The sequence below is a fragment of the Scyliorhinus torazame genome, chromosome 8, assembly GCF_047496885.1.
Source record: "Scyliorhinus torazame isolate Kashiwa2021f chromosome 8, sScyTor2.1, whole genome shotgun sequence".
Lineage (NCBI taxonomy): Eukaryota > Metazoa > Chordata > Chondrichthyes > Carcharhiniformes > Scyliorhinidae > Scyliorhinus > Scyliorhinus torazame.
Window position 1 is genome coordinate 102,366,528 of NC_092714.1, and position 24,514 is coordinate 102,391,041.

The window sequence follows — 24,514 nt, forward strand, 5'->3', positions numbered from 1 at the left end:
AGTGGCCACCGGCGGGAGTTCCTCTCGATGCGGCCGACCCGCTCGCAAATGCCACCGGACGCCTTCCCTAACAATCCTTTTGCTCTTTATATACTGGTAAAACATCTTTGGTTTTTCCTTAATCTTGCTTGCTAATATTTTTCATGCTCTCTCTTGTTTTCCTTTTTTTTTTGCATGGGCAGTGCAAAAATCGTGTCCACTCGGGATCTCAGCGGTTGTGCCAAGTGGAGTTTTCCAGATTTGTGGAAGGAGCAGGGTCATTTCATGTCTCCCCTTCGATCTGGTAAACAACTTCATGGCGAGGGGGCAATAGTAGAAAAACACATACTTAAAACTAGAACTCTGCTTTAGAATCTAGACCTAGATTCTGTTTCGGAGCCCCAGGGGGTTCCCATTTTCACGCAGCTATGAGGTAAGCCTGGCCTACTGACCATACTCTGGGGTTCACTGCATCGGGTGCAGAAACCCCAACATTCAGAGTCCATGACCCGAACTTCAATCTCCACCAAGGCAGTCAAAATGAAAACTCCCAAGGGAAGGCTGAGACCTGGCATGACAGCTATAGATTGTCCACTTTACCATCTCTCTCTAAACATTGGGAGTACACTGAAATGGCCATGGACTTTTGGAACCTTAGATTTTACATTTAGTATTTTCATATACACAAACTTACAAAACACAGAGTACTTAACAAACAGGTTCAGGAAAAGCTGACAATTCAGAATCACAACGTACAACTGAAAAACAGCCTTGAATGAACGTCTGTGACACACTTCAAGGCCACTGAATTAGATAGAAGTGTTTTGGAATCACATTCTGCAATTCAAGTTATTATTTTGAAAACTGAAACCCAATGACCTCACGTACAACATACAAAGTGGTTATTGTTGATGTTCAGCACAATCTGAAGTGGATAGAATCAATTAAATTATATCCGGGGGGTGGGGGGAATGACGACTAAATTGTACAAAGGTACAAGTATTGCAGCGTTGGATTTTAGAAATATTTGAAGGGAACCCTCATGGTGCAAAAATTGTTCCTCATCCCACTCAATATTTTGATTTTTTTTCACATATTTTGGTGATTCAGCATTAGGAAGAGAGAGACACCATAAGGGCTAAGTAATTGAGCGAGAGAAATCTAGTGAGCAGTGAATTTGCTCTGTATCCCTCATTCTCTTTAAAGTTAAATAAACTCAGTCATCAGAGAAATAGCCATCAGTTGCTACATTCAGAATTCAGATTCTAACAGTAAGTCATACAGCCCAAGGTGCCCCCTGAAGTGTGAGCACTTAATTGGATCTTCATTGTGCATACTGTCAGGAAGGTTGTCCATATGACACATTTTCAGAACCCCATGAACACTCATTCCACTCTTAATGTTACATTTTCCATTTAAATGCAGCTCACCCATGTTTTTCTGTGAACCATTTAATATAATCTAAGGAGTCAATTGAAAGTGTCTGAATATCCACGGCTACTGCCACACACAGTAAAGGACAGGGTGCTCTTGGGGTTGTGGGTGGGAGTGGGGAAGATCTCAGAAACTTACCAGGTGATGCAGGAGGAGGAGGAGGCCTCGGTGGTGGAGTTGAAAGGTAAGTGGGAGGAGGAGTTGGGAGAGGAGATCGAAGAGGGGACGTGGGCAGATGCCCTAGGGAGGGTGAACTCTTCCTCTTCATGCGCGAGGCTCAGCCTCATACAGTTTAAGGTGCTGCACAGGGCACACATGACCGGGACAAGGATGAGCAGGTTCTTTGGGGGTGAGGACAGGTGTGTTAGGTGCTCAGGGAGCCCAGCAAATCACACCCATATGTTCTGGGCATGCCCAGCGCTGGAGGAATTTTGGAAGGGCGTAGCGAGGACGGTGTCGAGGGTGGTAGGATCCAGGGTCAAACCGGGCTGGGGGCTCGCAATATTTGGGGTGGCAGAGGAGCCGGGAGTGCAGGAGGCGAAAGAGGCCGGAATTCTGGCCTTTGCGTCCCTGGTAGCCCGGCGAAGGATTCTCCTTCAATGGACAGATACGAGGCCCCCAAGCGTGGAATCCTGGATCAGCGATATGGCAGGGTTCATTAAATTGGAGAGGGTGAGATTCACCTTGAGAGGGTCGGTACAAGGGTTCTTTAGGCGGTGGCAACCGTTCTTAGACTTTCTGGCAGAACGATAGACATTGGTCAATGGCAGCAGCAGCTCGGGGGGTGGGGGGGGGGGTTTACTTTATTTTTGTTTATGTTATTTACACTGGAAGGGTCTGAGGGGGTGTATACACCTGTTGTCTTAAGTCGGGGTGTTAATGTTAATTTATTATTTAGGTACGGGGGGGAGGGGTTTAGGGGGTTGCTTTTTTAGATTGTGTTTTGTACTTAACCCTGTTGGGTTCTTTTTTCTTTCTCATTTTGTTATTAATATTTTATGAAAACCTTTAATAAAAATTTTTTTTTTAAAAAAGAAAGTGTCTGAATAGCACAGTTTGAACAGAAATCCATCATATAGGGTCCATGCGTCTCCCCTTCAGATGCCCAAGCCAAATCAATGGGGACGACCAGGGACTAAATTTTAAAATGTGACTGTCTCCCCTTTGCTCTTGGAAGGGCTAAAAGCAGTGAGCAGTGACATGTAAAAGGCACAGTTTCGAACAATCGCCTTGGTTGATGTCATGAAAATTCCTTCATTTTCAGGCCCTCCTCAAGACTCTTAAAATAATAACCAAAATGGAGATAACAGATATTTTAAAAATGTAACTTTTATTTTGGTAATTTGTCATTGACAGAAACATTTCAAACCGGCACCTTCTGCTAATCATTGGGTGTGGATAACTATGTTTCCTAAACGTCCCTGCTTGTACATCACAGGTCTGAATTTACTCGTTATCAGCTCCTTCCTCTGATACAGGCACAGGGGAGGGAGTTCACAAATTATTGTGGAATGCGTGTGGAGCGGTGAGTGTCATGATATGCAAACATGCAGCTAATGAACACATAGAATAGGACATGACCAATGAGCAGTCAGGACACTCAGGGATGGTATCTCACTATAAAAGGGATGAGACACTCACACCCCACCTCTTTCCACAGACCAACATCTACAGAGTGAGACAGGGTGTATCCTCAGCATCACACCCCAGCACGTGGCTTAGAGCAAGGCTGGTTCAGTTAGACCGAGTTACTACATTTAGATTAGCAGAGAGTCGAACTCATTGAGAACTGTGCTAATAGTTCAATAAAACACATTGAACTCACTTCACAGTCTGGAGCATCTTTTACTCTAAACAGCATCAAGTGGCAGCTTGTGTTATTCCAAATTACATAACACAACAGTGGGGACTTTTTAAAGTAGAATGTCAAACATGTGGAGAACAGGTTTCCAAAGGTCACGCCAAAGCATTGACGGAGCATCTTAAAGGAAGAGAGAACAGGAGGAAATCCCAGACCCGAGAGCCCAGGCAGCTGAAGGCACCACCGCCAAGGGGGATTGGTAAAAATACAGAATGTGCAAGAGGCGAGAATTAAAGGAGCACAGATATCTCAGAGGGTGGGCTGTAGGCTGGAAGAGATTACAGATATAGGAAAGGACAAGGCTATAGAAAGATTTGAAACAAACAATCAGAATTTTTTTTTAAATTGAGGCATTGCTGGACTAGGAGCCAATGTGCACACAAAGATGATGGTTAAATATAACATGATGCAAGTTAGGATACAACAGCAGAGTTCTGGGTTAGTTTAATTTCACAAAGAGTGGAATGTGGGAGGTCAGCCAGGAGAGCGTGGTCATGTCTACAGGTAGCAAAGACATAGATGAAGGTTTCAGCAACATTGAGTTGAATCACGGTTTGACAGGTGATGTTCGAGAGGTGAATGTAGGACGTCTTGGTGATGGAGCAGATATGTAACTGAAAGGTAGTGAACGATCTGGGTCGGCACTTTAATTTTTAAATAATAATCTGGATCTGCACTTTAATTTTGAAATAATAATCTTTATTGTCACAAGTAGGCTTACATTAACACTGCAATGAAGTTACTGTGAAAAGCCCCTAGTCGGCACATTCCGGTGCCTGTTTGGGTACACAGAGGGAGAACTCGGAATGTCCAAATTACCTAACAGCACGTCTTTTGGGACTTGTGGGAGGAAACTAGAGCACCCGGAGGAAACCCACGCAGAAACGGGGAGAACGTGCAGACACCGCACAGACAGTGACCCAAGCCGGAAATCACACCTGGGACCCTAGAGCTGTGAAGCAACAGTGATACCCAATGTGACACCGTGCTTCCTCCCTGTGTCTGCGTGGATTTCCTCCGGGTACTACGGTTTCCTCCCACAGTCCAAAGATATGCAGATTAAGTGGATTGGCCATGCTAAATTCCCCTTCGTGTCCAAAAAAGATTAGTGGGGTTACGAAGATAGGGTGCAGGTGTGGGCATAAGTAGGGTGCTCTTTCCAAAGGCCAGTGCAGACTCGATGGGCCAAATGACCTCCTTCTACACTGTAAATTCTAAGATTCTATGAAATCAGAGGCACTACTGGGGTTAAAAGAGGTGGTGGTGAGGTGGAGCTGGTTGTCATCGCTGTCCATGTGGATTCTGACCTGTTTTTGGATGATGTTACTTCATAATTGTTTTTATTTCCTTATCACAATTAAAGTACTTGTTTTTTCAGAGGACCTAAAGAGTTATCTCAAGGATCTCCAGGAGGCCAATGATAGTGCTGTCAATGAACTCACCAAAGCTGATGAGGAAATCTCCCAACTGAGAGGCGAAATAACTAAACTAAGATCGAAACATGCAGAAGAGCTGCAGGATGCCAAGGAAGAAAGTGACTACCTTCAAGATAAGGTGTTAAATTTTAAGAATTACTGAGACTAACTAGATAACATTTTAAAATATCGTCAATTGTAGGAAAGCAAGATCAGGATTCTCCGACCCCCCGCTGGGTCGGAGAATCGCCGGGGGCTGGCGTGAATCCCGCCCCCGCCGGTTGCCGAATTCTCCATCACCGGAGATTCGGCGGGGGCGGGAATCGCGCCACGCCGGTTGGCGGCCCCCCCCCCCCCCCGCGATTCTCCGGCCCGGATGGGCCAAAGTCCCGCTGCTAGGAAGCCTGTCCCGCCGGCGTGGATTAAACCACCTCTCTTACCGGCGGGACAAGGCGGCGCGGGCGGGGTCCTGGAGGGGGGGGGGGGCGCGGGGCGATCTGGCCCCGGGGGATGCCCCCACGGTGGCCTGGCCCGCGATCAGGGCCCACCGATCCACGGGCGGGCCTGTGCCGTGGGGGCACTCTTTTCCTTCCGCCTTCGCCACGGTCTCCACCATGGCGGAGGCGGAAGAGACTCCCTCCACAGCACATGCGCGGGGATGCCGTGAGCGGCCGCTAACGCTCCCGCGCCTGCGCCGCCCGGAGATGTAATTTCCGCGCCAGCTGGCGGGGCACCAAAGGCCTTTTCCGCCAGCTGGAAATCAGTCCGGCGCGGGCCTAGCCCCTCAAGGTTAGGGCTCGGCCCCCCAAGATGCGGAGGATTCCGCACCTTTGGGGCGGCGCGATGCCCGACTGATTTGCGCCGCTTTTGCCGCCGGTCGGCGGACATCGCGCCGATACCGGAGAATTTCGCCCCAGAATTGGGTATGATAATTTATGTTGCTGAGTAGCCTTACACCTGTCGCCAACGAATCTTAAATATGATTAATGGTCACTTGGTTGAAGAACTGGGGAATAACTACAACTTATGGAACTGGACCTGAGTACATGGTGAGGCAGTTTGACCAATAAAGCACATCAACAGTCCTTTTTGTGCTTCAGCCCATTCATCTTTCTAAGTGCTGGAAAACAAGATGAGGCAGTATGGAAAACAGGTTCCCAATGCCCTATTACCCATAGATAAAAGCAAATTACTGCGGTCGCTGGAAGCTGAAACAAAAGAGAAAATGGTGGAAAATCCCAGCAGGTCTGGCAGCATCTGTACGGAGAGAAAAGAGCGAACGTTTCGAGTTCGGATGACCCTTTGTCAAAGAGGCGGTGGTGAGGTGGAGCTGGTTGTCATCGGTGTCCATGTAGATTCTGACCTGTTTTTGATTGATGTTGCTTAGTAATTGGCAAAGGGTCATCTGGACTCGAAACGTTAGCTCTTTTCTCTCCGTATAGATGCTGCCAGACCTGCGAGATTTTCCAGCATTTTCTCTTTTCGACCAAATACCCATTTTGCCTCACTACACATTTCACACTAACACACAAGAGGAACTTTACCCCAGTCCTTTCAAGCAGTGTAAAGGAGTCTACATAGGAAATTGTAAAATATAATGTTGTGCCTGACTGATCCCTGCCTCCCCTACCCCACACCCAACCACCAGCACAATGATCCTGATCCATCTTCTGAGATTGGGAGTGTCATTGTAGTGCAGGCTGAGCTGATGGTGGGATCCCACTGAGAACCCCACATCTGGCAGTTTCCCAGATGGACTGCCACTGGCAATACCAAAAGAGGCAACCAGCAACCCCAAAGAAAAGGCCAAGAATGTAAGGTCCAGGCAAGGCCGAGGTCTAAAACAAAAGCTTGAAATCATAGAGTGGTTTCAGCAAAGGAGGAAGCCATTTGGTCCACCAAGCCTATGCTGGGTTTCTGCGTGAGCAGCTGAACTTGCCCCTCCACCTGTCCTTTCCCAGTACAATGTGATTAAATTGCCTATCAGGGATAATTTTCTGACTCTGTGGAGGCATATATCATGTAGCTCTTTTCTTGTTTTTGCTGAAACTATACAAATGCAACTCATTCCTTGTGGGTCAGGCAGGTTTGATGCCTTTAAAATGCAGCAACGAAAGGTTGAATAAGTAATTGAATCAAATTAGTTATGGCACATGAAAACCACAGGTTATTTCCCGTACATCAGCAATCCAGCATGTGTCATTTGCCCATTATATGCAAATGATGTATTATTATAAAGAGACATCCAAAAGAAAATAAGGCTTGTTGGAAACATGAAATAAAATTGAAAAAATGCTAATTGTGCATGGAGTCAACATCTGTTACAGAAAGATAAGCTAAATGAAACCTATCTCAAGGATTCTGCTGCTCTCAATGCTGATTGACCTGCTGTGCGGTTTCAGCATTTTCAGGGGGGGTTTCATTTTATATTTCAATTAAATATAAAGTAATTGTTAAATTAGTACACAGACTCCATCTAGTGGCTATTTCTGTTTCTTGCATTGTATCAAGATATTTAGTCTGACGTGATTTCCCGGTTATATTTCATATTTCCACTATATTTTGTGGTTTTCAAACCTCTCGCTGTGTAACTATTACCACGTTCCAGGGAACATTCTTCCTTAGCCTCTGACAGTATAAGCTGCCCAAAGCAAAAAATACTCTTTCATTGCAGAAAACATTTTTCAGATGAAAGATCACCTGCAATAATGTGCTCGTGTGTCGACAGATACAAGTGTCTGATAGCAAGCAGAAATCCCAGAGATCCCAGCCTGAAAACCTATACAGAATTATACACAGCATCAACAGCACCACTTTCATTAACTCAGTGTCCCGAATGCCAATGTGTGTGTGCTTTATCAGCATGGCCCACTGATTTACTCTGGTTCCAACACTCTCAGATTAACAGATTGCATTCTGACCCATCCCGACATATTTTGGAAGACAACACATTTGGTTTACTGGATGAAATTCAACAATTACGGAATGAGTCCCGAAAACTCAGAGAAGCCAACCACAGACTTGATGAAGAAAACCGTCAACTGAAAGAAGCTCTGTGGGATTTCAAGCAACAGCGTGAGTGGCTCTCGAAGAAAAGCTTCAAGAAAACGAATGCCGAAGTTATCAAAAGGGGTACGATTTTAAAATTCTCAGACCCTCGCAGCACTGTTGATATAGTGAATAAAAATGGTCAACAATATTATTATATATAACAGGACTGTGAATGTTATCAATTGCTATTTGTAAATAAAATGTAGGGTTTCATTGCCTTTTTCATGACCCAAGAATGTTCCAGAACATGTTATAGCTCATGAAGTATCAGTAAAGTGTTGTCACTATTGTAATATAGGAAACATGGCAGCTGAGTTGCTCACAGCAAGCTCCCACAGATCACAACCAGACCATCTATTTCTTCGTGATGTTGGTTGAAGGATAAATATTGACGAGGTCATTGGGAAGAACTCCCCTGCTCTTCTTTAAACTAGTGCCATGGGATCCTATATGTCCACCTATATGAGAGAGCAGACGTTGCCTCCAAATGACAATAGCTCCAACCAATGCAGCATTCCCTCGGTACTACACTGACATGCTTACGACAGCACGGTAACACAAGTGGATAGCACTGTGACTTCACAGCGCTAAGGGTCCCAGGTTCAATTCCCTGCTGGGTCACTGTCTGTGCGGAGTCTGCACATTCTCTCCGTGTCTGCGTGGGTTTCCGAGTGCTCTGGTTTCCTCCCACAGGCCAAAGACGTGCTGGTTAGGTAGATTGGCCATGATAAATTGCCCTTAGTGACCAAAAGAAAAAGGTTAGGAGGGGTTATTGGGTTACGGGGATAGGGTGGAAGTGAGGGCTTAAGTGGGTCGGTGCAGACTCGATGGGCCAAATGGCCTCCTTCTGCACTGTATGTTCTATGTTCTCACCTGGATTCCATGCTCAAGTCTTGGAGTGAGATCAAACCGGCAACATGCTATCTCCGAGGGGAGCTTGTTACCAACCAAGCCACAACTGAGACCCCTTCGAAATTATCTGGCACCAATGAAAATGCTAAGAAATTGTTAGGTCTGGACATCACTGATTGGTTCGACTATGTCAGGTTGATTCACCTCCGGGTCAGAGGTTGCACGCATTCAGGTGGGCTTGAAAGGGTAATTTAGCTTCATGTTTCTGTACTGATAGAGTGCTGCATCATCACAGGTGACTAATTTTAGGCGGGGTGTTAAACCTAAATCCCTTTGCCTGGCTGTAGGAGATGCCACATTCTAATTTGTAAATAAGCAGAGGTCCTGATTTCTGGGCCAGCACTCTTTTTTTCAATGATCATTGCCAAAAGCAATTATTTGCTCACAGTTAATGGGATCTTGCTGTGCACATATATTGATTACCTTATCTGCCTGTGCAAGAACAGTGATAAGACAGTCATTAATTGGTACTGAAAAACTTGGGGACATCCAAAATATGAGATAATACACAGACAAATGAAAGCCATTCCCTCTTATACTACTCAAAGCAACAATGGTAATTTCAATGGTAGGAATAGTTTGGCGATAGCACGGTTAACACCATAAAAGCAAGGACAAGATTTAACGCAGTATTAATGACTTGCTGTTTGCAAATCTCTGAACAGCTTTCACAATGTTAATCTCATTTTCACCTTTTAATTGCTCTTTCTAACCATAATTTATCTCTCCTTTCCTAAAAGCATTACTTCAAAATAGTTCATAACACTCCACAGCACTTTAGTGTCTTACTCAAGTTGACCACTCATCATTTGTGAGCCAAGATACTAAAGATATCATAGTCGTACTTGATTCATTTTTCACCCAATCTCCACACAAATACTATGTAGAAGATATTAATATCAAGAGCAGGAAGTTTAGACCATAAGACCATAAGACATAGGAGCGGAAGTAAGGCCATTCGGCCCATCGAGTCCACTCCACCATTCAATCATGGCTGATTTCAACTCCATTTACCCGCTCTCTCTCCATAGCCCTTAATTCCTCGAGAAATCAAGAATTTATCAACTTCTGTCTTAGAGACACTCAACGTCCCGGCCTCCACCGCCCTCTGTGGCAATGAATTCCACAGACCCACCACTCTCTGGCTCAAGAAATTTCTCCTCATCTCTGTTCTAAAGTGACTCCCTTTTATTCTAAGGCTGTGCCCCCGGGTCCTAGTCTCCCCGGCTAATGGAAACAACTTCCCTACATCCACCCTATCTAAGCCATTCATTATCTTGTAAGTTTCTATTAGATCTCCCCTCAACCTCCTAAACTCCAATGAATATAATCCCAGGATCCTCAGACGTTCATCGTATGTTAGGCCTACCATTCCTGGGATCATCCGTGTTAATCTCCGCTGGACCCGCTCCAGTGCCAGTATGTCCTTCCTGAGGTGTGGGGCCCAAAATTGCTCACAGTATTCTAAATGGGGCCTAACTAATGCTTTATAAAGCTTCAGAAGTACATCCCTGCTTTTATATTCCAAGCCTCTTGAGATAAATGACAACATTGCATTTGCTTTCTTAATTACGAACTCAACCTGCAAGTTTACCTTTAGAGAATCCTGGACTAGGACTCCCAAGTCCCTTTGCACTTCAGCGTTATGAATTTTGTCACCGTTTAGAAAATAGTCCATGCCTCTATTCTTTTTTCCAAAGTGCAAGACCTCGCACTTGCCCACGTTGAATTTCATCAGCCATTTCTTGGACCACTCTCCTAAACTGTCTAAATCTTTCTGCAGCCTCCCCACCTCCTCCATACTACCTGCCCCTCCATCTTTGTATCATCGGCAAACTTAGCCAGAATGCCCCCAGTCCCGTCATCTAGATCGTTAATATATAAGGAGAACAGCTGTGGCCCCAACACTGAACCATCCATTGGCTCTCCTTGGTCTAACCTATTTGTTATCTCTTCAAAGAACTCTAACAGGTTTGTCAGGCATGACCTCCCCATACTAAATCCATGCTGACTTGTCCTAATCCGACCCTGCACTTCCAAGAATTTAGAAATCTCATCCTTAACAATGGAGTCTAGAATCTTGCCAACAACCGAGCTTAGGCTAATTGGCCTATAATTTTCCATCTTTTTCCTTGTTCCCTTCTTGAACAGGGGGATTACAACAGCGATTTTCCAATCCTCTGGGACTTTCCCTGACTCCAGTGACTTTTGAAAGATCATAACTAACGCCTCCACTATTTCTTCAGCTATCTCCTTTAGAGCTCTAGGATGTAGTCCATCTGGGCCCGGAGATTTATCAATTTTTAGACCTCTTAGTTTCTCTAGCACTTTCTCCTTTGTGATGGCTACCATATTCAACTCTGCCCCCTGACTCTCCGGAATTGGTGGGATATTACTCATGTCTTCTACTGTGAAGACTGACGCAAAGTACTTATTTAGTTCCTCAGCTATTTCCTTGTCTCCCATCACAAAATTACCAGTGTAATTTTGGAGCGGCCCAATGTCAACTTTTGCCTCCCGTTTGTTTTTAATGTATTTAAAGAAACTTTTACTATCATTCCTAATGTTACTGGCTAGCCTACCTTTGGTTGATTATTAAATCCCTTCTCTAAGATGAACTGCTGTCAAGGCTGAGGTCAACTAACTTGACACATACTTGATGTATTTGTAGGCCTGATGCCACACTGGAAAGTTTCTTTACTCACTATGTTATCAAGATAGTCATTTCGGGTGAGATTTAATGGGACAAAAACAGAGTCCCATTTTGGGCGTGTTTAGTGGGATGTTAATGCTATTTAACCGTTATTTAATGGCACTTTACTATATTTTTGTATTTTTAGCCTTGGCGGGGAGCGCCCTGTGGAGGCTGCAAATGCATCATTTTTTGCACTGATGAGCTCAGCCACCAATGCAGGAAATCTACCTAAATATTGTGCAACATTTTAATATGCCGCCACGATCTTTTGACTCCCCCCGGCTCAATCCCTGCCACGGGCAACTGTGCACCTAGGCAGTTATGACACTGCCAGCCTGACAGTGCCATCCAGGTACCCTGGCAATGCAAGGGTGCACTGCCAGGGTGCCAGGTGGTAGTACCCGGCTGGCAGTGCCAAGGTGCCCAGGTCCTGTGGGAGTGACAGGGTATTACCCTGCCCTGTCCCCAACTACCCGGGAGTCTCTAGTAGCCTGGCAGACCCCCCCCCTCCCCAGGTGCCGTTACATCTGGTCCACGGTTGTGGAAACCAGTGCTAAAGGGCGCCCTGGTGAGGTCTCCCAGGCAAGGTGGGCACCGGGAGAATTTGGCGCAGACATATTTAAATGAGACTAATGGCAAGGGCGAGATCCAGATCGCAACGTCTCAAGATTCGGTTGAATCTCACGGGACATTTTGAGCGTCGTGAATCTTGAGAGAGGCCTCTTGCGAGATTCAACAGCCTCATCGTACCACCAAGTTGGGCGCAATGAGGCGGTTAAATCACACCCATAGACTCCTGTCACAAAATTAGATATTTAGGAGAAGGTTGCAATTATAAAAATATTGACATCTCAAGATACCTTTGCCCTCAGTGTTGGGTGGGGTTACTGGGTTATGGGGATCGGGTAGAGGTGTTGACCTTGGGTAGGGTGCTCTTTCCAAGAGCCGGTGCAGTTTCGATGGGCCGAATGGCCTCCTTCGGCACTGTAAATTCTATGTTAATCTATGTATGTTAAACTCGGAATAAGTATGAATATATATTGAAAATTCTAGAAGACCTATGAACTGTCAAATACATGTGAACTATTGCCATACAATGGCTTTTCATTGTTACGTGAGTGTAACAGATGAACTGCATTGAGGATGGAGGAAACACTGGAAATAAGCACAATGGATATTTATTTCAATGTAGAATAAATATATTTCATAGGCAAATTCTCAATTTCAAATGACATAAAATGGAAATATTGTTTAACTTCTCTACATTACATTTTAGAAACCAATGTTATTACCCTACAATACATGAAACTGCTGTTAAAATCAATACAAGTAATTGCATTGTCAGCTAGCTGCCCAATGCAGATATGGAAAATAATAAGCCCAATAAAGGAATATGGTTAATGAATAATTTTTCCACAGGATTTGGATTACAAGCTTCAAATTGATCAACACTGAATGTTTTGTGTGAATTATCTTTATCCTCTGTGTAAGTGAGTTGGTAAATCTGTTAAAAGGTTTTTAACATGCCCAATTTCAAAGGACATTTGATGTGGTGAGCCTTTGAGATACACCTTTGAGAATAGTGTTCTACATATAAGTTGAATAATGTGTTGGGATCCAAAGGTGTACGTTCCTATTTGTTTCAATATATTTTTCATTGTATATTACTAGTATTCCATCCAACATTGAAAATTTACAACACTGGCATTAAGAATGAGTGACCTGACCCAATTGGTTCTGTATTATTAAAGCTACTGTTTTAATTTTCAGGTCTCCTCCTTATTTCTTTTGGTGAATAATTTGTGTGTCTTTGGATTGCTAGGTGGTGGTGCAATATCAGCACAGAAGTTAGAACGGCCTAAAAAGAAACAAGAGCCTGTCCTACAGTCTATTCCATCCCAACTCCAGGGACCCTCCCCATCTTCACAACTCAGGTAAGGAAAGAAAGTGCTTGTCAATGTCTGCCACGATGTACAGGATGACGGTTCTTTGGTTGTGCCCCTGATGAGATGGGTGAGTTTGCGAGTGGGTGGCTGGTTAAAAGTGATGAAATTAGCAGCATGTCAGGAACCCACTGGATTCCCCCTTTCAGCTCAGTGTGACCTATAGTACAGCAAACCTGTAGGAAGGGTGGGGTCGACTCTTTAAAAATATTAAGTGCTCGGAATACATAACCGTGCTAGAGATCAAGGTGGAGATGATGAACCACCACCAGAAAGAAATGCAGGAGAAGCTGGAGGACCTGGAGAACAGGTCCATGAGGCAGAATCTTCGAATTGTCAGCCTCCCTGAAGGCAGTGAGGGACCGGATGCGAGGGCTTATGTGATGGACATGTTGGAGAAGCTGATGGGGGCTGAGGCGTTCCCTCGGCCCCTGGAAGTGGATAGAGCGGACAGAGCCCTCGCGAAGAAGCCCCGAGTGAACGAACCGCCAAGGGCGATGGTGGTACGCTTTCACCGATTCCTGGACAAGGAACACATTCTGCGGTGGGCCAAGAAGCAAGTGGGAAAATTGTGAGCTGCGCATTCATCAGGACCTGGGTGTGGATTTGGCCATGGGGCGAGCTGGGTTTAATCGGGCAAAAATGACCCTCTTTAAGAAGGGGGTGAAGTTCGGGATGTTGTACCCAGCCCGCCTGTGGGTCACACAGGAGGAACGGAACTTCTACTTCGAAACACCAGATGAAGTATGGACTTTTATTAAAGAAAAAAGACTGGAGGTGAACTAAAAGACACTGAAGCCTTGGAGAGTACTGTGGTGGCGATTTGTTGTGCTGGGCTGTATAAGTATAAGTAGTGCTATGTGTAATAAGGGGCTGTTTTGATGGTTAAAGTTAGCTTTCTCTTACAGGGAGCTGGTTAGAGGAAGGGGTGGTCTTTGGGGCTGGTTCTGTTTTTGGGTGTTTTTTTTTTCTAAAGTGGCGGTTTCTTCACTGTTTTTTCTGATGTTTATTTACTGGGGAATATGATGCTTTTAATATGTTTGTCCAAGTGGCGGGAGATGGGAGAGAACAATGGGGAGACAGACTGCTTGGTGCCATGGGCGGACTCTATCAAGTCAGCATGGGTCAGCTGACTCACAGAAGCGCAGTGGGGGGCGAGCAGGTATTAAGCTGGAGCTTGACTTGGGGTGTTGGGTTTCTAGTGCTGTTGCTAGGGGGGGGGGGGGAGAGGGGGGGAGCTGCTTTGCTGACAGGGGAGGAACTGTTACTCGGGGACAAATGGGAGGTGGGGAACGGCGAATGCCCGAGGGAGGGCTCGAGGAGGCGGAGGGCGCGAGCGAGAGGCTGGCCTAAAAAGGGTGATGGCTAGTCGGCAGGGGGGGGTGGCGGGAAACCCCCCGACCAGGCTGATTACATGGAACGTCAGAGGGTTGAATGGGCCGGTCAAGAGGGCTCACGTGTTTGCGCATTTGAGGGGGCTGAAGGCGGACATGGCAATGCTACAAGAGATACACTTAAAGGTTATAGGCCAGACGAGATTGAGAAAGGGGTGGGTTAGCCAAGTATTTCATTCAGGGCTGGACTCAAAGACCAGGGGGGTAGCGAACTTGATCAATAAACGAGTGGCTTTCGAGGCAGGGGGAATCGTGTCAGACAAGGGGGTAGGTACATAATGGTGAGTGGGAAGCTGGAGGGGGTGTGGGTGGTACTCATGAACATATTTGCTCTGAATTGGGAGATGTGGAATTTATGAGGCGGGTGTCAGGTAAGATCCCAGACTTAGAGTCACATAACCTGATGATGGGAGGAGATTTTAACACAGTCATTGATCCGGAATTGGACCGGTCAAAATCCAGGACAGGGAGGAGGCTGGCTGCGGCAAAGGAATTGAAGGGGTTTATGGAACAGATGGGGGGAGTAGACCCGTGGACGTTTGCACGGCCAAGGGCGAAGGAGTTTTCTTTTTTCTCACATGTCCACAAGGTGTACACTCGCATCAACTTTTTTGTTCTGAGCAGGGTGCTAATACCGGGGGGTGGTGGATACTGAGTACTCGACAATCGCAGTGTCAGATTATGCCCCACATTGGGTGGATCTATGGGTTAGTGTGGAGAGAGGGCAACGCCCGCTGTGGAGACTGGATGTGGGGTTGTTAGCGGACAAAGCGATCTGTGGGCGGGTTAACAAGTCCATCCAGAACTACCGGGAAACAAATGATACGCGGGAGGTCTCTGCAGCGACGGTTTGGGAAGCTTTGAAGGCAGTGGTCAGAGGGGAATTAATCTCGATACGGGCCCACAGAGAAAAGGTGGAACGGGCTAAGAGGGATAGGTTAGTGGAGGAGATACTCCAGGGCAGCACTGTAGCATTGTGGATCGCACAATTGCTTCACAGCTCCAGGGTTCCAGGTTCGATCCCGGCTTGGGTCACTGTCTGTGCGGAGTCTGCACGTCCTCCCCGTGTGTGCATGGGTTTCCTCCGGGTGCTCCGGTTTCCTCCCACAGTCCAAAGATGTGAAGGTTAGGTGGATTGGCCATGATAAATTGCCCTTAGTGTCCAAAATTGCCCTTAGTGTTGGATGGGGTTACTGGGTTATGGGGATAGGGTGGAGGTGTTGACCTTGGGTAGGGTGCTCTTTCCAAGAGCCGGTGCAGACTCGATGGGCCGAATGGCCTCCTTCTGCACTGTAAATTCTATTCTATTCTATTCTAGGTGGACAGGAGATACTCGGAGATCCTGGACGCGGGGCTACTGAGGGAGCGGCGGAGGTTACAGGCAGAGTTTGGGCTGTTGACTACAGGGAAAGCGGTGGAACAGTTGAGGAAGGCAAGGGGGGCGATTTATGAGTACGAGGAAAAGGCAAGCAGAATGTTAGTGCACCAGCTCAGGAAAAGGGAAGCGGCCAGGGAGATAGGGAAAGTAAAGATTAGAGGCGGGAATACTGTCCTGGACCCAGTGGGGGTGAATGAGGTGTTTAAGGACTTTTGTAGTAAATTATATGAGTCGGAACCCCCGGCTGGGGTGGAGGAGATGAGGCAGTTTTTAGATCAGTTGAGGTTTCTGAGGGTAGATGAGGATCTGGTGGAAGGGCTGGGAGCACCAATTGAGATTGAGGAAATAATCAAGGGGCTGGAGGGCATGCAGTCGGGCAAGGCCCCGGGGCCTGACGACTATCCGGTGGAATTCTATCAGAGGTTTTCAGAGATATTGAGCCCACTGTTGGTGAGCACATTTAATGAAGCAAGAGAGAAAGGAGTCCTCCCCACAATAATGTCGCAGGCCTCGATTTCATTGATCCTGAAACGGGAGGAGGATCCGGAGCAATGCGGGTCATACAGGCCAATTTCTCTACTGAATGTGGACGGCAAACCGCTGGTTAAGATACTGGCCACAAGGATAGAGGACTGTATCCCAGGGGTGATAGGGGAATACCAGACGGGATTTGTAAAGGGCAGGCAACTCATGGCCAATGTACAAAGGCTTTTAAATGTTATTATGATGCCCTCAGAAGGAGAGGAGATGGAGGTGGTGGTCGTGATGGATGCGGAGAAGGCTTTTGATAGGGTGGAGTGGAATTACCAATGGGAAGGTTTGGGTTTGGTGGGGGGGTGGGGGGTGGAGCACCGGGTCTCGCTCTATGCAGATGACCTGCTCTTGTATATTTCCGACCCATTGGAGGGGATGGGGGAAGTAATTCCCAGGGGGAATTTGGCAGTTTTTCGGGGTATAAATTGAACATGGGGAAAAGCGAGATGTTCGCGATCCAGGCAAGAGGACAGGGAAAGAGACTGGGAGAGCTGCCGCTTAGAATGGTAGGGAAGAGCTTTCGACATCTGGGAATCCAGGTGGCCCGGGAATGGGAGGCACTGCACAAGTTAAACCTAACCCGGCTGGTAGAACAAATGAAAGGGGACTTTAAGAGATGGGACATGCTCCCGCTATCACTGGCGGGGAGGGTACAGACCGTGAAAATGACGGTCCTCCCCAGATTTCTGTTTGTCTTTCACTGCCTCCCCATCTTCATCCCAAAGGTCTTTTTCAAGCGGGTGAATAAGGTTATTTTGGGATTTGTGTGGGCAGGTAAAACCCCACGAGTGAAGAAAGTGTTGCTGGAGCGCAGTCGGGGAGAGGAGGGGGTTGGCGCTGCCGAACCTCTGAAATTACTACTGGGCGGCTAATATAGCCATGATTAGGAATTGGGTAGTGGGGGAGGGGTCGATATGGGAGCGGATGGAGGCGGCGCCATGCAAAGACACAAGTTTGGGAGCACTGATAATGGCACCTCTTCCGTTCTCGCTGGCCCGATACTCCACAAGTCCGATGGTGGTGGCGGCTCTGAGAATCTGGGGGCAATGGAGGAGATATAAGAGAGTGGAGGGAGCATCGGTTTGGACCCCGATTTATAATAATCATCAGTTTGTACCAGGTAGGCTGGATGGTGGGTTCCGGAGTTGGCAGAGGGCAGGAATTGGAAGGATGGGAGATCTATTTATAGACAGAAGTTTCCCTAGCTTGAAAGCCTTGGAGGATAAATTTGAAAAGCCAGCAGGGAATGGGTTTAGGTATTTGCAGGCGCAAGACTTCCTGAGAAAGCAGGTTCCAGCCTTTCTGCTGCTGCCGCCACGGGGGATACAGGATAGAGTAGTCTCCAGTACCTGGGTGGGAGAGGGGAAGGTATTGGATATTTACCAGGAGCTTTCGGAGGCGGAGGAAACTCCGGTGGAAGAGCTTAAGGGCAAGTGGGAGGACGAGCGAGGAGGAGAGATAGAGGCGGGTCTGTGGGCGGATGCCCGAAGCAGGGTTAATACATCCTCATCATGAGCCAGGCTTAGCCTGATACAATTTAAGGTAGTCCACTGGGCACACATGACAGTGGCTAGGATGAGCAAGTTTTTCGGGGTAGAGGACAGGTGTGCGAGGTGCGTGGGAAGCCCAGCAAATCATGTCCACATGTTTTGGGCATGCCCGAAGCTTAGAGGGTTTTGGCAGGGTTTTGCTAAGGCAATGACCACGGTACTCAATACAGGTGGTGCCGAGTCCGGAGGTAGCGATCTTTGGAGTGTCGAAAGAGCCAGGAGTTCAGGGGGTGAACGAGGCTGACGTCTTGGCCTTTGCCTCCCTGGTAGCCCGGAGACGGATCTTATTAATTGTTTTTTTAATATAAATTTAGAGTGCCCAATTAATTTTTTCCAATTAAGGGGCAATTTAGCATGTCCAACCCATCTAACCTGCACATCTTTGGGTTGCGGGGGTGAAACCCACACAAACATGGGGAGAATGTGCAAACTCCACACGAACAGTTACCCAGAGCTGGGATCAAACCTGGGACATCGGCGCCATGAGACAGCAGTGCTAACCACTGTGCCACCGTGCTGCCCGGACAGATCTTATTAATGTGTGGAGATTCGAAGCCCCCAAGTGTAGAGACCTGGGTTAGTGACATGGCTGGGTTTCTCAGTCTCGAGAAGATAAATTTCGCCTTAAGAGGGTCAATGGTTGGATTCACCCGGAGGTGGGAGCTGTTCGTCAACTTTCTCGGGGAAAATTAAAATATCAGCAGATGCAGTATTCCAAGGGGGGTGGGGCGGGAGAGGGCCAGATTGTTGTTTTATGGTTGGGATGTGTGAAGATTGTGACGGGGGTGGAAATGTTTGTTATACCATGTTTATGTCATTATTACTGTTATTATTATAAAAACTTTAATTTTTTCTTTCTAAAATTTAGATTACCCAATTATTTTTTCCAATTAAGGGGCAATTTAGCGTGGCCAATCCACCTCCCCTGCACATCTTTGGGTTGTGGGGGTGAAACCCACGCAGACACGGGGAGAATGTGCAAACTCCACACGGACAGTGACCCAGGGCCGGGATTCGAACCCGGGTCCTCAGCGCCGTAGGCAGCAATGCGAACCACTGTGCCACCGTGCTGTCCCCTTCAAATACCTTAATAAAAACATTTTTTTAAAAAAAATCAAGTTCTCATTATCTGCTTCTTTAATTCTGATTCTGACATTATGCGCACAAATTTCATATAATTCACCAGGGACTGTAAGATGAGGGGACTGTCAGTGAGAGGCAAGCTCTGCATTAAACACAGATCTCACAACTGCTTCCATGCCTAAGTGAAAGTTTTTTCATCACAGGGTTTGTTCTGAGCATGGGCTTTCACTACAGTACTTGAGCTAATTTTAACTAAATTGGACTCCACTGAGTTTGATTGATACATCCCACAAACCCAAACTCAGCACCCGAACACTGTGCAGTCCCAGAGCATTTCATCCCTTTCACAGATACCCATTTTCATCCTTATTCCTTGTTCCAACATTCTTCACAAGGCAGAAGGCCACTTTGCAGGCAATAGGTAAAAATAGGCAAAACAGGACAATGGAGTTTAAATAAAGCTTATAGTGCATTAACATGAAATAGAAATATAACATTGTATAAAACCCTCAAATGAATATATTTGCACCGGACCAAACCCTCTGTCTCCCTTTTTCTGCTAGTCTTCAGTAGATTTGGAAGCAGGCTGAGTATATTCCTGCTCCAACAGTTGGGATGCTCTTGGCCGACATTCTTTGGGCTTTGAAGCCTGGAAAGTCCTGACCATAAAGTGCCACACCTGCACCTCTGTGAGGATTGCATGGGTGGTGGTGGTAGGGGGGGGGGGGGGGAGGGGGAGGGGGAGGGGGGGGGAGGAGGGGTGGAGGAGGGGTGGAGGAGGGGTGGAGGGGAGGGGAGGGGTGGAGGGGAGGGGGAGGGGTGGAGGGGGGGGGGTGGAGGAGGGGAGGGGGAGGGGTGGAGGAGGGGAGGGGAGGGGGAGGAGGGGTGGAGGGGAGGGGAGGGGTGGGGAGGGGTGGGGGAGGGGGAGGAGGGGAGGGGGGGTGCAGGAGGGGAGGGGGTAGGGGTGGAGGAGGGGGGTAGGGGTGGAGGAGGGGAGGGGGAGGGGAGGGGGGAGGGGGGGGAGGAGAGGGGGAGGGCTGGAGGAGGGGAGGGGTGGAGGAGGGAGGGGGAGGGGTGGAGGGGAGGGGTGGAGGGGGAGGGGAGGGGGAGGGGTGGAGGAGGGGAGGGGGGTAGGGATGCAGGAGGGGAGGGGGTAGGGGTGGAGGAGGGGGGTAGGGGTGGAGGAGGGGAGGGGGTAGGGGTGGAGGAGGGGAGGGGAGGGTGGAGGAGGGGAGGGGAGGGGTGGGGAGGGGAGGGGGAGGGGGTGGAGGAGGAGAGGGGGAGGGGTGGAGGAGGGGAGGGGTGGAGGAGGGGAGGGGGAGGGGTGGGGGAGGGGAGGGGTGGAGAGGGGAGGAGTGGAGGGGGAGAGGGAGGGGTGGAGGAGGGGAGGGGGGTAGGGGCGGAGGAGGGGAGGGGGAGGGGTGGAGGAGGGGAGGGGGAGGGGTGGGGGAGGGGAGGGGTGGAGGAGGGGAGGGTGGGGGGGGGGGGGTGTCAGCATCCCCACTTCCATGTCCAGATCCCCCTACTGGCTAAGTTCTGGAAAGCACTTTGTTGCACTTGGTGAGGCACTGAACCAGCTGAGGTTTTACTCCGGTCTGCTGAAGGTGCAGCCTGAGCGTGCAGACCAGTAGTGAGAGCCAGCATAAATTTGATTGACTGCCACTTCTGATTCTCCATAAAGGTAGCCAAAAGATGTAGATATCAGGACACTAATCGCAAAGAGAGCCTCCTTCAATCTCTCTAAAATCTCGCTGTGCTGCTAGAAAGGATGTCTGAACTTTGCACATTGCTACTGCTCTATAACTGCCTACTTTGTTGATGGACACCGAGACCAGCACCATGTCCAGCTAGGATCCTGCACCATCCAACAGGGACTCTCCCTTGTTCTACCCATCTCCAAAACATGCTCCTGTATACTTCTGAAGTGTGCTTCGCCATGTGGAAAGCTAGCTATCTGTCTTTTTAAAAAAAATTTAGAGTACCCAATTCATTTTTTTTTCCAGTTAAGGGGCAATTTAGTGTGGCCAATCCACCTAGTCTGCACATCTTTGGGTTGTGGGGGAGAAACCCACGCAAACACGGGGAGAATGTGCAAACTCCACACGGACAGTGACCCAGAGCTGGGATCGAACCTGGGACCTCGACGCCGTGAGGCAGCAGGGCTAACCACTGCGCCACTGTGCTCCCTGCCAGCTATCGGTCTTGGCAGTCCCAACGGGGTATGTGCATGTAAGCTGCTGGAAATTGTGCATGACGCGTGTGACATTACATCCTCCGAGTGAGTGATCTTCTTTAAAGAGTCTTTCCCTCCACTGACACCAGCTCCTGATGGACCTGTAGAGCTAAATAAAAAACATGAATTAGAACTGACAAGATGACAGCGTGCTGGGACATCATTGTGCAGATCATCATATTTCTTTGCCTTCTGACATCAGCTCAATAGGAGTGAGAGTTTACATCATGTAGCTAAATTACATTGAATTCTATCACCAGGTAGGTGGGAGACCTCTATCTCCATGATGAAAAATGGCTTCTGTCCATCACCACCTCTGTAGATGTTAAATTGGAGATAACTGAATGGCTACCTCCAGATCTTCCCTCTCCTTTGTGCTCTGTACTCTTTTCCTCCAAGAAGAGAAAGAAGAGGCCTAAGGGTGTGAGAAGTAGAATATTTTGAGAAGGTGGAAGGATTTTTGTGGAGGGTCACTGTGAGGGAGTGATCTGGCACCTCAGTAAGCTGAAGGTGAGTATTAGGGTGGGTGGCAGAAGAGTTTTAAGGAGGTGGCTCAACAGAGAGGGATGGGGGCACTTGCATGGTGTGTTGCTATCAAGAATGAGGTGCAGAAGGAGGCTTGTGAAGATAGAGTGGGTTGGTTTGGGGTAAGAGGCACTTGACAATATAGTTGAACGTCCTGTGCTGCTCACCTTTTGTGCTGTGAACAGGTCATTGCACCGCTTAGTGATACTGTATCCAAGAGTGTGGGAGCAACCCACTGCTGCTACCTCAGCCCTTCCAACCATGAACGAAGAAGAGTCATACGGACCCGAAACGTTAACTCTGTTCCTCTCTCCACAGATGCTTTCAGGCCTGCTGAGCTTTTCCAGCATTTTCAGTTTTTACTTCAGATTTCCAGCATCCGCAGTATTTTATTTTTATCCAACCATGAATGCTTCTTTTTAGAGGCAAGCCCCTTCCTCCCAGCTTCAGAGAACAGAATCTCCCTCCGAACCTTTAAAACACACGGGATCAAATCCAGAGATGCGCCGCCAAAGCTTGTGCTGCTGCCTTGCTCTGTTGTGCCTCCAGTTCTGCAGCTTCTCGCTCTGCCTGAGGACCTCCACCACATTTGCAGTTCGGTCCTTGCTGGGTCCTTTTAAAATAGTTCTGCTGAAATAGGAAACCTGAAAGTATGATGCAGTGGTCACATTAAAAAGCTGCTGATAAATGTGTTGATGTGTTACTGGGCTCCTTCACTCTTGCGTAGGTCAGGAATTTAAAAATTCACCCCAAATTTTCAAAACCCACTTCAAATGTATTTTTATTTCCCCCTCTAACATCTTACTTCGGTTGTCTCTTAATATTAACGGAAGAAGGAAGATCGTCACTTTTTTATTGCTGAATAGTATTTTGGCCTGCAGATTGACTGACTGGAATACTGAGCTTCTGTCAGCTCATAACTGAGACGCAGTCCAGTTGGCATCTCTGAGGAGGTATCAGGAGTGTAAGTGGACAAGTCTGTACACAGTATCAGCCTAAGTGTCCTGTCTCGCAAGATATGCTATTGTTACATCAAGGCCAAATCAAACTGCGCTTAAGTCCCTTGAGAGAGTGATAGAAATTGTTTATTTTCATTGGCAGACAAATTAACTGACTATCTCAATTTGTTTCCAAAACTGTTGGACAGATTTGAATATTTCAACGTTGAAGAGAAAAATAGTCCAACCAAATCACGCGAGGGAGTGACCTTCGATCAAAGGCTCCACACATGGGATGGTAAATTCATATTGTTTATAAGTTAGTACTGTTCTGAAGGTTAATGAAATTAGAACAGCAGTTAAGAAAGATGTTCACAGACAATTAACTACACTTGATTAAGCCTCTTTATGTGCAATATAATACATGAACGGGAAAGGAGGAGGTGAATCTTAACTTACAATATTTTAACCACTTATAGCGAGGACACAAATTTCAATTTGGTGTCATATCTATCAGTTTCCAAACAAGGTGCAACACCACTAATCTCAGGCGTGATATCACACTAAGTTTGGTTATTTGTGGCCAGATTCTTCTTCGTAGCAACAATGTGATAAATTAATACATTGGTGTGAAATTAGTTTTGCAGTCTGACATGTCTTTAGGATAGGTTTTGAAGGACTGATTTAGTCAAGTTTCAGAGGTTGGTTTGAACTGAATGCAATTTAGGTTAGATTTGTCTCTTTAAATAAAAATGCACAATCAAAGATCTGAATATGTGCAGACATACAGAGCACACTATTTGTTTTCTCGCCCGCTTTATACCACCTCGCAAATTTTGACCCTTTTTATATTCTAACTTAACATCTAAACCAAGACCAGTTTGTTGCTCCCTTCCTTTGACTCATTTCCTCAGGGTCTCTCCTGTTTGGCTGCCGTAACTTCAGTAGAAGGTTGAAAGAAATCTCAGAAAAATGCTTAAACACGTTTCTGCCGATCTTCCACCACAACAGCCGACCAGGAGACCCCCACAAGGAGATTTTTGGAGAAAAACTTTCGTTATTTTTGGTCCCTCGGTGTCGAACTGGATCAGATTACACGTGTATCTAACACGCCGACTGTGCCTCACTCTGAACTGCTGTGCTTTCTGCCCACAGATGAAGACAAAAACAGGGCTACAAGTAATGCTTCTCCAGTTTCAGTCGATAGTGACAGCACAGAGGTTCTCCTTGCATCCTGCCACAATGGGACGTTTAATAAAGCCTCAAAGTCAAGCAAGCATCACCTTGGAGGTATTTACTAGCGTGTGTTTCACTGAGAAACAAACATTTGTTCCAATATTTCCAAGCTGTTTAATTGATGGACTGCACATTGCTTCTTCCCAACAAACAAATATTCAATCATATTTGAATAAACTATTGCCATTGTTTCATGCCAAGCTAAGGATATATTCACCAAATTAATGACTGTGGTCTGTCCCATCTCTCCCTATTCTACTCTGAAATGTCCTTTCTTGTTCCTCCTGGGTTTGAATTGCACTATCCTACCTATTCTGCCTGCTTAGTGCATTCTCACACTCCATTGAAATCAG

At 47.1% G+C, this 24,514-nt stretch overlaps 1 protein-coding gene across 2 annotated transcripts in view; it reads left to right on the forward strand.

Moving 5' to 3' along the window:
* The window catches only part of LOC140428016 (uncharacterized), a 147,684-nt gene that overhangs the window by 101,844 nt on the left and 21,326 nt on the right, over positions 1-24,514 (forward strand). For both annotated transcript variants that reach the window (XM_072513965.1, XM_072513966.1), the window contains 5 exons: positions 4,653-4,828; positions 7,590-7,821; positions 13,170-13,281; positions 23,135-23,223; positions 24,081-24,215. In XM_072513965.1, coding sequence (XP_072370066.1) covers positions 4,653-4,828; positions 7,590-7,821; positions 13,170-13,281; positions 23,135-23,223; positions 24,081-24,215 — 744 coding nt within the window. The remainder of the gene's footprint in view (positions 1-4,652; positions 4,829-7,589; positions 7,822-13,169; positions 13,282-23,134; positions 23,224-24,080; positions 24,216-24,514) is intronic.